This window comes from Cibotium barometz, chromosome 43 (assembly GCF_041138505.1).
Source record: "Cibotium barometz isolate CiBa-2024 chromosome 43, ASM4113850v1, whole genome shotgun sequence".
NCBI classification, from domain to species: domain Eukaryota; kingdom Viridiplantae; phylum Streptophyta; class Polypodiopsida; order Cyatheales; family Cibotiaceae; genus Cibotium; species Cibotium barometz.
In genome coordinates this window covers 42,077,540-42,090,894 of record NC_141088.1, presented here as the reverse complement: position 1 = coordinate 42,090,894, position 13,355 = coordinate 42,077,540, and the positions used below count along the sequence as shown (strand labels likewise).

The following is a 13,355-nucleotide window of genomic DNA, read 5'->3' as shown; positions in this document are numbered from 1 at the left end:
GCCCTATTACGAAGAAAACCCACGGATGCCCAGTGTCTGAGGTACCTTGAGGCCACTAAGGTACACGATGAGTTCTCAAAGAATTGGGGCGAGGAGTTGAGTAAGATATCATTGGAGGGAAGGCACAAAGAGAAAATCGTCCTTCAAGAGCTAGAAACACCCAAGCTTACAAAAGCTGGGTGTGCCGAAAATGCAATAAAGCCCTAGCAAAGGCAGAACATGAGGCTAAAAAGATCATGGCTAAAGCCAAAAGTGACAATGAGGACAAACCAGACTTGCTTTCAGTACCTGACCACTTCAAAACTTACACTGTTGAGATGAACGGCCGACTGACGGCTACAAGGGTGAAAGAGGATGGGCTATCCACAATGTACGATGCCCGACAGAAGTCAAGGAGGTAGATATTGTAGGACTAGGGGAAGAGGCTCGGCCCGTCTACATTGCTAAAGATCTTTGAGGTCAAAGCTTAAGCTTTCTATTTCTTTGTTGCCTTGGATTTTTCCTTTGGTAGCTACCCTCGACTTGGATTGGAGCCTTGTGATGGCATTAAGGGGGGCTATATGAATAATTTCTCCTTGTATGATTATTAACAAGTTAAGTCTCACCAAACTAGTTGATGCTCTTTCCAACTAGGGTGATTGTTGGGATGATCCTTGAAGGCATGTTCGTAACATGTTCCTCTATATGGAATGACATTGGGGTTAGCACTGGATTTGGGGATGGAGTTGGGCCACTAGGTGCGATGGTTCTATATGGACACTCAAAAACACGATATAGGTCCTTGTAATGGAGACATTGTATCAATGACCTAAATGTCATATTGTTGAGGTCTCTCACTCTTTATTTCACCATGGCTTCAAATAGAGACGTAGTCTATGGCTAGAGATTGCTTTGGATATCCATATGAATCGTATTGCTCATATGAATAAGACCTCTCTTATTTTGGACTCTCTGAGTCTGCTGGCGATGTCACCGAATATTGTTATACAAGTGTGGTTATTTTAGGAGGAACTGGTTGGGGTGGTAATAGTAGAGGTGGGTATGGCATTGGTGGTAGTCTGTACATACTCTTGGTATGGGGTTCTAATAAATGGACACTAGATTATACACCAGTTGAGAAGCATTTGGTATAGGCATTAGGACTAGTGGTTACTTTGGCACCGAGACATAGGTTGTGTGGTGTCAGGTTTCCTCCGTACCAACAATGGGTTGTATCATGGTTCTCACATGATGCTAGCAATGAGGATAATAATATCGTTGTCTAGGCCACTCTTTACGTGGGAATAGGTGTGGGTGTCCTTTTGGGCTATGCCTGGCCCTTAGGTTGCCCTTGGGGCTAGCCCTGCCACTATTAGCCTAAATGATTTAGCATATTTTCTATCAACTCATCCATGCGATATCCTTGACTAAGATATCTAAAAGCTCATGGCTTGAAAGTTTTGTGCCTATTATAACACAAAGAGAAGGCACTATGAATTCCATGGGCATTACAGCTTCCAATTCATAAACGGGATGAAATGGGATCATTCCTATCATAGTCTTGTATGCTATTCTATAAGCCCATAATGTGGCTGACAACATTTATTCCAAATCATTATGTTTCTCATTAACTATTTTGGTTAAAATAGTGTACAAGTTCTCATTGGTGCTTTCAGCTTGTCCGTTTGCTTGTGGGTAATACAAGGAAGATTTCCCATGGATCACCAAGAATTCATTGTACTGGGGGTTCAACCAACACGTACCGAGTTTCACGAAAAGAACAATAACGTAGCAAAATACACAGAAAACGCCAATAGAACATAACTAGAATTGAATAATCATCTTTTGTATTATATTGAATCTGAGTTATCTCTCTTACAATGAGCACTTAGCGCTTATATATAGTGTTTACAATGAAGATTTGAAGTGGCATTAATGCCCTATGAAATCTCCGGAGAATCCGCCTAGTGTATGTTAGTGAATTATCCTAATGTATGTTAGCGCCACCACTCACCCCTGGCACAACTGGGTTGGCCACACAAACGAACGGAACCCAATTTCCATCAATTACTGACCAAGTATCCAGAGAGAGAATAAAAATCAAAATCCTCGAGATTGCCAAGTCCATAAAAATTTCATGGATTTCTGTATCTGACCTCTGGTACTGCAGCTTCTAGATGAACCTCCTTATAATTAGTATAGATTTATAAATAAAGAATAAGTACTAGGCACAGTCCCCAACAACGCACAATAGGGTCAGCGCATGCTAGTTCTCGAAGCCAAAATTTATCATCCAACTGCACAGGTTTACTGGCTTCAGCATGCCCCCTATGAGTCATTTAGTCCTGTCTAGCAGAACCGTGGTGTGTTCCCCATTGGGGTACTGTGGACTTTCTATCAAAACTTCTTTCCTTCCCCCTTTTGTTAGGAGGACGAGCATACTTTATCAAAAATTGGTTAATCTCACCCCAATTACGAGGCAAAGGGGTAGAGGCTTTTGATAAAGAATGGACCGATTGTTGCAAATATTCTACCCTACAGAAACAATCTTGTTGATAATTATACAAGTTGTCCCCCTTTTGTTGCTACATGCTTTGATTAGTCACCGTTTCTTTATCAACTTGTTCCACCAATTGATTAGATTGGAGAATCAGCTCATCATTTGATTTTTCGAGTTGTTGGAGTAGACCAACAGAACAGACATAAGTATTGGATGATGAAATTGCCCCCGTTGAATGTAAAACTTGCATACGAAGGTCGGCAACTTGCTAACTCCTTTCTTCTAATCGATGAGTTAAATCAGAAATTTTTTAATGGAAGTTCTCCATTTGAGCTTTGTGGTCCTCCCCTGAGCTTTCACCAAGTCTTTCTCCATGTCTATTTTTTCCCGTCAGTAGCTCCTTGGCCTGCTTCCGCGATTCTGAAATGACTTTCCCCCTGGTTGGTCCTTCTCCAACCAAGGTCTTTAAAGAGTTGTCCCTTTGCATCAGCTTCTCTTTCTCTTTAGAGAGCTCTTGAGTTTCATCCTCATATTCTTTCAACTACTACAGGCATAGAGAGTTGCATTCATCTTGTGATATCAAAAGCTCCTTATGTTGTATGGCAAATGCATACTCTCGGAGAGTCTGGCTATCCAGATAAAGCAAAGGGTTATCATCACTGGCAAGCACAAGCTTATTTTTACCATTGGGATTTGTCGTCTCTTCACTGGCCATTGAGACTCTGCGGTGGTGAGTTTTAGTTTCTTTTCCATCAGTAACACTTGATTCTGCAACTCTGCCAATTGTCCTTTAAGTTTTGCCTAGTTCCCTGGTTCTACGAATTGCTTGAATCCGTTGGGAGCTTGTAGCAGCACCTGCAACATAGCTGGCTTCCTCTTTAGCTATGTTGCCTTCATCATCATTAGGTTCAAGGCGCTGAGAGCTACATAAGACAACAGCTTTTACAGCGGAGAGGAGAGCCTAATTTTGTTCTGAGAAATCCTATGAATCCTCATCAGATGTGGAATCCACCCCACACAATGCGGATTGTGACTCCTACGCTTTCTTCTTATTTCTTCTTTTCTTCTTGGTATGTATATCCACCGCCAACGCCCGTTCAAAACAGATTGCTACCTCCAATAGTTCATTAAACACAATATTAGCCAAATCTGTCAAAGCCAATGCGTTGCGTAGGTTTGGTTGTATGCCGTGTATGAACCATCCGCTGGTAACTTCATTAGACAACTGATCGGTTGCATCCACCCCATCCACGGAGAGTGCAAAATTTGGTAGCATAATCTTCCACTAGAAATTTTTTTCTACCTGAGTGACCTAAGCTTATCAAACACCTCTGAAGACTTCTTGGTAGTACGATACCACTGAAGAAATTCTTTTCTTGTAATGCCGTATAAGCAGCAAAATGTGCATCCATGTGGTGCATCTTCCATCCTCCAGCTTTAGATTCCAAGGTAGATGTGAACACATTGCGCTTCAATTCGTCAGGTCGATTTTGATTACCATTGGAGCGCTAGTGGATTTCAAAGGTACTCACATAAGTATTAGGATCCTTAGAATGTTTTCCTTTGAAATATGATATTTCATTTTCTCCTGATGTTACACCATTGTGAGAGAGGTGGCAACTCGCTGACTAACCCCACAGCGTGGTTCCTCCCAAGGGATGGCGAAGTCACTTTTGCCATGAGGAAACCAGTAACTAAGAGATTAGCGGGCCACCACCCGTGGTCTACGAGGAGAATTGTATTATTTGGCTCATCGTCCAGGAATCAACTTCCTCCATCAATGGATTCTGTCAGACTACGTTGCATTCTAACCATGCCTAATGTATTCTTCGAAACGGTTATGAATGCAAAGAACTGATCTGCCTTGTCATATTGGTCGAGAATTGTAAGTTGGCTCGTCATATTGGTCAAGAACTGATGTGCCACGTCATATTGGTCGAGAATTGTAAGTTGGCTGCCAACGCCTCCCGTTGACACCAAGTCTTCTCCTGTGTGAGGATACATTGATCATGCGGCATCATGGACATGAGACAGAAGCCCTAGCGTGGCAATCATTGTCATGAGCTAAAAAAACACCGTTATGTCGTGTCACCAAGAGATCCATCATGCCATCGTCCACCGAAAGCACACGAAAACAACAAGATCACCAACAGTGTTAGGAGTTCAACCAACACGTACTAAGTTTCACAAAAAGAATAGTAACATAGCAAAATACATAGAAGAACACTAGAACATAACTATAATTAAATAATCATCTTCTATATAATATTGAATCGAGTTAGCTTTCTTATAATGAGCGCTTAGCACTTATATATAGTGCTTACAATGAAGATTTGAAGTAGCATTAATGCCCTATTGAATCTCCATGGTGAATATGCCTAGTGTATGTTAGTGAATTCTCCTAAAGTATGTTAGCGCTGCTAACATTCAACTCTAGTAGAAACTTTATCACTTCAATAATGAAATGAGTTCCCCCTTCCTTATCTTACAGAGACTATATACCAAGTCTATCGCCCCGCTGGCGACATCGAAGATGAGTGCTACTGAAGATGTAGTACCTAGACATGTATAGATGATCGTCACGCCTCTTGCTCTTAAGACCAATCATAAATTCATCAATGAACGATAAATCATGTGCTGCATCTCATGTGGAGATACTTGGTTCTAGCAATATAATCCTGCATTGTTTCTCCCTCCTCCTACGCTTGAGGTTATATAGTTGTGTAATGGGGCTCCATCTTGCTTCACTAGGAGAGAATTCCACATGAATCTATGTCTCAAGACCTCGTAGGTGGCCTTTTTAAGTGGGTTTAATGATTTAAAGCACTAGCTTTCTTGCCTTCAATGGAAAGTCCGAATCAGTAGATCTTGGTGGGATCATCAATCCATCCCATTGCCTTGCAAATTCGATCAAACTTTTCTAGGTATTGAATGGGATCTCCAGTATCAAATTTGGTCATCATCCTTGAGATGTGGATTGGCTTGGTTTTGCCCAGCTCTGAGCCCCTAGGTGCTATGTTGGTTGCAACGCCCCTTCCCATTTCAAACATTATCCTCAACATGTCTTCTATGTATTCACGTGGCGAGAAATCATAAGTAGGTGGTTGCGTGAAACCCTCTATTTCAAGGTATGGGATCTCTTGCCCTATGGGGCTAGCATGTGTGGTTTTGTCCTTATGTCTTGGCTTTGAGGCTACAGGCTCGCTCCTAAGGACACGTTCTCTTGAATGCCCTTATGGATCCTTTGTGAGACGAGATAGGCCAAGAAATTGGCTCTTTCTGCTTCCTCGTGTTCCCTATTTCTCATCCAAACGGAGAATAATTGAAAATTGGTTCTTTACCCTTCCCTATGTCAATGTTCCTCATCCAAACGGAGAATACTAGAATTTGGTTATGTGGTAAGGATGCTTCTATAATGAACTTTTGTGGAGAATGAGACCCCTGCTTACATTGTGTGCGCTTGTTGTTGGGTGTATTATGGAACATTTGTTCTTGGTGGTACAGTAAAATGTCCAATTTTTCATAGTGCTTCCTATGCGAGCGAACCTTGAGGTTCCTAGTCCCGGTCCTTGATTGGAGCTACTCCCAAAAATAGGACGGTTGAATGCCTTCATAAAATTTAATGCATTATTTATAGAGCCAATTCGTGAATCTGAAGCTGAGAGGACCATGGTTCCTGTTTCTAGGGGTTCCACTATCCATCCACTCATATCTATGTTTCATTGGCTCAAGCTCCTCGCTTGAGGTGGATCGAAAGAAGTGTAGCCTTATGAATAGAGGAGCACTCTACTGAGGGGCTAGTTGTTTATTGGGATCAAACACTTGGGTTGGTTTGAGGCAGTGTTATTTGATGCACTTTAGTCGATCGTATTATTGTTTCCAACAATTAGTCCAAATCGAATTTGCATCAAATGTCCTTAGTATTTCTAGCAGTACGCGTCTAAAAATGGTTTCAAACAAGTTTTTTTTTAACTACTAGATTTACGTCTACAAGCTCATATGTCCAGGTTTGTTTATGTAGGTTCACATATCCAGGTTCATGCCTCTAGAGTTACATTTGTAAGCTCATGTGTCTAGGTTCATGTATGTAGACTCACATCTCTAAGTTTATATATATAAGCTCACGTGTATCCAGGTTCACATATGCAAGTTCACATATATAGGTTCACATGTCTAGGTTCACTCCTCTAGACTCGACTCGCATCTCTATTGTAAATTCATGTATGTAGATTCATATCTTTTTTTATATAAACTTGGCCCACGTACTCTCCATGTATAAACTAAGTCTACCAGGGCATGGAAATCTAGGAATATGATAGGGTTGGTGTGCACTTATTGGGTAATAAGTGTAATTAATTTCTCAATAATTACGAAGGGTAAGAAATTTCCTTGGATTTTATAACTAGTACAGATTGCATGACAAGAAAATCTTCCAAGGACATAAATAGGTGTATCCATACAAGTCTTTATGGGATATAACTGCCTCTAGATTCACGTCTCTACGTATCCAAACTCTCGACTCACGTATCCAAACTCATGTCTAGATGCTCACATGTCTAGGCACATCTCTTAGTGCAAAAATATCGACTCATGTCTCCTACCTGAGAGCTAGTTTGGCCTAGTTTTTTATGGTTTTTTAGATGATGAGGTGTGATCAATGATCCTTATCTTAATTAAGGTTTATAATGCTGATAATTAAATATTTTTAATGGATTTACATAGTTCTAAGCCAGCAATTCAACAATGCATGACTTATGAAAAAATACGAAACACATTAATAAAAATTTGACTATCCCAATCTAATTCACCTTAATGGAGCTCAATGCTCCTATTTTTAGAGTGGATTCCGCACAAATTCACCCCAAAGGGTATTCTGCCGCTCAAAATCACAAATAACAAAACAAAGGGCACAAGAGACCATGCAAATTTAGAGCGCTTTGACAACTTCAGGTCTAAGGACTTACGTGAATTGGCAGGGTTGCACATAACAATGAGCAATTTGCAATCTGGTTGCAAATAGCACCATTCACCCCCACCATTTACTTATCTACTCCTGAATGCAATGTAACTAAAGACTGCATGGAATCCTCAACTCTCACATCTACCTACAACACAGCAGGTGAGCTGCCCAATCATCCATTTTTGAGACACGGGGACGGTATTATCACACAAAAAAAACTTCCAGCAAGACCCAATTACCCGTTCATCATAATCAAAATAGAATAATTGGGAATAATCAAAAACTCAAATGATTCCAAAATAATTGGGAATAATATTAATATTAAGGAGCATTTGCAAAAAACACTACATGCCATTTTGAGCCCAGGAAAGAACCTCCCAACATGTTAGTTGATCCTTTAATGATCAAAAAAGAAAGTGACAAAAACTCAAATGATTCCAAAATAATTAGGATTAATAATAGTATTAAGTAGCATTTGCAAAAAACACTTTGAGCCCAAGAAAGAACCTCCCAACATGTCGAGTCAGTCGATCCTTTAATGACATCTCCAGATAGCTAGTTCTTCAAAGACTTCCCTAAAAATTAGACTTGATTGGACCTTATTCCTATAGAACGGTGCTTCAAATCCAACTATGTCATATAAACTTGTTGTGCCCAAAAGAGCACAGTACAAGAAAATGACACTAAAAGATCATATTCATCCTTGAGGAAAACAGCCGTCACACTGAAACTTTTGTTGACTCCCTGCCTCCTGAAAATATACAAACCACATTACCCGTCAGGTAAACCCAGGTGCACACTGTGCATGAAACTAGACCATCATGCTATGGAACCAATGAACCAATCAGAAAGTTTGGAAAAAGGTGAAAATACGAGTAAAAGTTTAGTATAAACAACAGGGTAGAGATGGAGCTTGGGAGTTCGAAGTGCTGGACCCTCAGCTTTAATCAGACTTCCTCGGGAAGGTCAGACCACTCATCACAAATTAAAGTAGAACTTCAGTGGCAGACAAAGACCAAGTCTAGAATGAAAAGCATGCATTGTACTGCACAAATAAACACAAAACAGACAAGCTGAAACAACAATGTAGTATGTTGCAGACGCTGAAAAGGCTTTCTGGCACCTTGCCCTAGTGTTTGCTTTTTTCAGATAGAAGTACAAACTCAGAAAGGTAGTCCTTCATCAAAAGAATATTCAGCAAGCATACATACACACGTACCTACATAAACCAGTAAAAAGTAAAATGAGCACTTACAAATTCCTTCAAGCTAGACCACTTGAGAGAGTAGTTCATCCTTCCGACCGCTGATAGAGCCCTGGCATGCAGTGGAGCATCTGGCATCTTGTGGTATGCTCTGGTGGCCTGATTGCCAGGAAGGCCACCAGGATGAAGCATGGCGTCATTCAGAATCTTCATAAACCCCTTCATTGTCAGAAAGATCGTCAAAGGTCCTCATGTCCAACTGGTAACGGAGTATACCACCAATTCCACCAAATCCTCTGCAAAATTGAGATCCCTCCTGAGACTTGTTGGTGACAAACTCTAAAGTGCAGCCAAACCTCTTGTACTCATTGGCAAACCACTCCAGTAAGGACATCTTCTCTTGCACCTCAAATTCTGCGCCAGACCCAGGGTCCCTGAAGTTAGACTGGTCAACTTCTTGCTCTTTGGTCAGATGCTTAATCACAACCTCCCCTGTCATAGCATTCTTGACCACATAACGATTTACATCAAGGTTTTCCCACACAATCAGAGTCTCCACTGCCCCCATCTCCAGAGCTTTAAGTGTATCATCAATTCCAAAAACATATTTCCCAGTGTCCTGGCTGATTTCTTCGAAGTACTTTCCAATCAGACGCTTCTCCTGGATGAACTTCACATTGGCCAGAACCTCTGCAGAGAGCTCGACGGCTTGATTGAATCCATTCTCACCGCCGTAGGAAACATCAACCACCTTCAGCACTTTCACTTGCAAGCGGGGATCAAACATGTCAGATTGGCTCAACTCGGTCTTGAAATCAGCAGATCCGGCCAGAATAAGGCCAGAAACGTTAGGCTGACTGGTAGCTGGATTCACAAAGAACTGCGTGGCCAACTCTGCAGTCTTCCTGACGTAGTTGTGGCGCTTTTCCATTCGGAGACGAGCGAAACGAAGGGCCGACTGTCCTCCTCTACCGTGCTTCTTTGGAAGATCCACAGTAAACTTATGAAGAATTTCTCGTGTGTTGCCGCTCAGGGTACCAAACAAAGCACCGTTACCATCCATGACAATGAATCCAAACTTATCATCCGACTCAAGAAGTTCATTGAGAGCCTCGGTGTGAAACTTGTTGTCACAGAGGTAGAGAGAAGCGTTGATAGGTTTAAAGGGCTCGAAATCGATGGTTACCTTCTTCTCCTTGCCGTCTTCGGTGACGATGGTGCCAGTGTAGAGGACGAGGCCGTTGGGGGGGACCTTGTTGTAGAGCTTGAGGCGCTGCTGCGCAGAGGTGATGGCACCAAGCACAGACTGGCGATTGACACGGTTCTTGATGTTGGATGCGGTGCCGAACTCATCGCCAAGCATCTTCGCAACGCGGGCAACTTGATCACGGGGCGGCATGATGAGAGAGATCATGCTGGTGCCGTTGCCGCGCGCAGATTCCAGACCCTTGATCAACTTCTTGATCTTCCATATTTCAATGTTGTGATCGGTTTCTCCGTTCTCGGACATGGCGATAAAGCAGGAGAAACGAAGAGTTCCTGAAGTGGCTGAAGCGAAGAATAAATAGGGATCGCGGCGATGGCAGGCTAGGGTTTCTGTGGAAATGCGGCGATGGAAGGCTAGGGTTTCTGCAGAAAACGGCAATGGAAAAGGCTACGGTTTCTACAGGGAGCGAAGCACGCAGCGTGCCCGAAGCGATAGCGGACAAGGTTCCTTACAGAAGGCAAGGGCTTCCTCCCATCCTCCGAAGAGATTCTGAGGCTAGGGTTCTTATGCCTAAAATATTTTTATATTTTGTTGTTGTTTTGTTAGCTCTTTTTTATTAGTTTAGTTAAATAACTAGATTCAACTTGTATGTGGTGCCATGTCCAACCTCTCCATTCTCCATACATTCATTCTCTAGCTCTACTACAACCAAGCATTCATTGCTTGTGACTCTTTCCCCCATTCGAGACCCATCACCTTATTGACTCTGTTCTACAAAATTCTGGCTAGGGCTACTACAATGAGTCTAGGTTAAACAATAAGGGTCTGAAATGTTTTGGTGACTTATGGGATGGACCCATACTTGGATAGATGGATGATGCCCAAGATGGTTGTATGTATCATATCTCTAACGAGGACAACTATTGACTAATTTGGATGGTATATGGGTGTCAACTTCTTACAATCCTCTCACTTGGTTGAAGGACCGGTAATGGAAAAATGGGGTGGCATTAGACAAAGGCACTACTAGTTTCTTCTACAAGGAGCTAGTGTCATAGGCATTAATGCCATGTACTGTAAACAGGCTATGGTGATTCAATTGGGGGCTTGCTATAGCTGAAAGTTTAAATGGGATCTTCCCTAGAAAGTGGACATCCCAATGAGGATGAAGATGTTTTTGTGGAAAGTTATGATGATTGCTCTGCCCTTAGGGGTCAAGCTGGTCAAAAGGAACTTTACTTTTGGAGCGTGTCCTAGGTGTAGATCTGCACTTAAAGATGGGGTTCTTGCCTTTTGGAGCTATCTTGCAATTAGCGATTTTTGGGGGGAAATGAAGAGGTGAATAGCTAATTGGGTGGGTGTTAAAATGACCTAGCCTATGTGGTTATCTGGTAAATATTGGGACTCAGATTCAAAGACTTCATGGGTGCTAGCTATTATTAAGTTTACATGTCTTTTGAAAATATAGTTATCTAGAAATATCAGAGTGTTTGATGTTAAAGCTAGTCAATGGGATAATTTTGTTAAATGTAAATATACATGTATCTCTAATTGCTGGACTGCTGTTTCTCGTTGATTTTCCTCTCGCGTCGTCGGAATGGCAAGACAGCGGGCTGAAGTAACAGACCAGTCAGGTAATGCTGTGGGAGGCGTGTAGCCACCCGCCAGAGCTTTTGGATTTGAACACCAACTCTAAAGTGGTCATGGGGATACTCAGAACACCGCTCTGCTTTAGAACTCCACACCCTCTCACTCTGCTCTCACTCTACTAAACTCTCTCACTCTCTCTTTTAGTGCACAACATGTTTATTAAAACAGAGACACAGCACTCTTATTCAACACATTAGAGAGAGTAATATAGAGACATAATGAATGGCAACATTTCTCTTTGTTTACTGGATTGCATCTGGAACCATTGTAGGATCATTACAGAGTAACTGACATAGAGACTACTACTTCCTAAGGACTATGACCATGTTTTACTTCTCACTATTGGCTGTCAACTATTAGCTATGAGCTATTAGCAGCATGCAACCTCCAACCCCATGCATGATTCAACCTCTTTGCAGTAGTGATTAGCCATTCTTTTAAGCTTTGTCTTCTTGATCTTGGCAACGGCTATTCTGGTGGTTACATCCCACCACCTTCACACGTGCAGTACCAAGGTGGTGCTCACGACGTGGGAGGTGGTCTGATTGCGCGATTCAGGTTGACAAATTTCTTGATGGGAAAGGGTTACTGGGACTACATAGAAGGTGAGCATGAAGAGGCACCAGAGATACCGGAGATCAATCCGACTGCTTTGCAGATGTGAAAGACTTCAAGGATTGGAACCAAGGAGCCAGAAAAGTTATGTATTGGCTCTCTATCAGTATACAGAACACCATGATTGGGCACATACAGGATGCCAAGTCCCCCAAGGAGGGCTGGGACACCTTGGTAAAACTCTATGAAATGAATACCAAGGCACGAAAGATACAGTTGAACAATGAACTTCATACTGTGGAGAAAAAGAGTATGTCTGTGAATGACTATGCATTGACGATCAAGGGTATTGTGGAATCACTTGCATCTATTGGCGTTTCAGTAGATGATGATGATAAGGTGGAAGTCTGTCTATGTGGTCTCGGGCCACAATACAAGGCGTTCAAGACGTTATTTAGACTCGGGAAAACATTCCCAATTTCCTAGATTTGGTGTCTATGTTGATTATAGAAGAGAAGAGCTTGGGTGAAGACCAACAGTCTTCACAAAACAAAAACAGTTTAGAGCAACAGGCCTTCTACACAAGTTCAAGAAGAGGACGAGGTAGAGGAGGCCGTGGACGCGGCCAAGGAGGTGGCCGAACAGGTAATCAGAATTATGGCCAGCCAACAACAACAACAACAGTCCCAGAATTCACAACAACAGCTAGCAACAACAACAACAGTCCCAGAATTCACAACAACAACAACACGCAGGTGGAAGAGGCCAATTCAGAGGCAGGGGGAGTCAAAGAGGTCGTGGAAATTGGCAAAGGCAGTATAATGATACACATGGATGCCTTTATTGTGGTAAGCCTGGACATGTGCAGGCAGATTGTTATAAAAAGCAGGCTGACATGCAAAATGGAAAATTGCAACAAAACAACTATGCATCCTCGAGCAGAAGCAATGAGGATAATGAAAGGTTGTTTGTTATGCAACATGTTGTTAATGCCATGTCTGAAAATGTTGAAACAGCACATAAAGATGATGTATGGTACGTTGATTCAGGTGCTTCGAACCACATGACAAGTCATGGGGAGTGGTTCAAGGAGATGAAAAACCTTGAAAGACCAGGTTTTGTGGAAACAGGGGATAACACTACTTATCTAATTGCCCATGTTGGAGATGTGCCATTGTCTATGTAGGATGGCAAAGTGAAGTACCTTGCAGATGTACTTCATGTTCCGAAAACATAACAAAGAATCTGGTTTCAGTTGGCCAGATGATTAAGCAGGGTTTGCAGGTTCGGTTCAACCCTC

At 42.1% G+C, this 13,355-nt stretch overlaps 1 protein-coding gene across 1 annotated transcript; it reads right to left on the bottom strand.

Annotated features, from left to right (window-relative positions):
- Positions 1-7,871: 7,871 nt before the first annotated feature.
- LOC147613925 (eukaryotic peptide chain release factor subunit 1-3) lies at positions 7,872-10,416 on the bottom strand. Its single transcript, XM_086781922.1, has 2 exons — positions 8,695-10,416; positions 7,872-8,190 (listed from the first exon to the last, which is right to left on the bottom strand). The coding sequence occupies exon 1, from the start codon at positions 10,151-10,153 to the stop codon at positions 8,840-8,842; it is 1,314 nt and encodes a 437-aa protein (XP_086638048.1). The 5' UTR covers positions 10,154-10,416; the 3' UTR covers positions 7,872-8,190; positions 8,695-8,839.
- Between the last annotated feature and the right edge of the window lie 2,939 nt (positions 10,417-13,355).

Coding starts and splice junctions, on each gene's coding strand:
- LOC147613925 (XM_086781922.1), bottom strand. CDS start 10,153: ATGTCCGAGAACGGAGAAACCGATCACAACATTGAAATATGGAAGATC.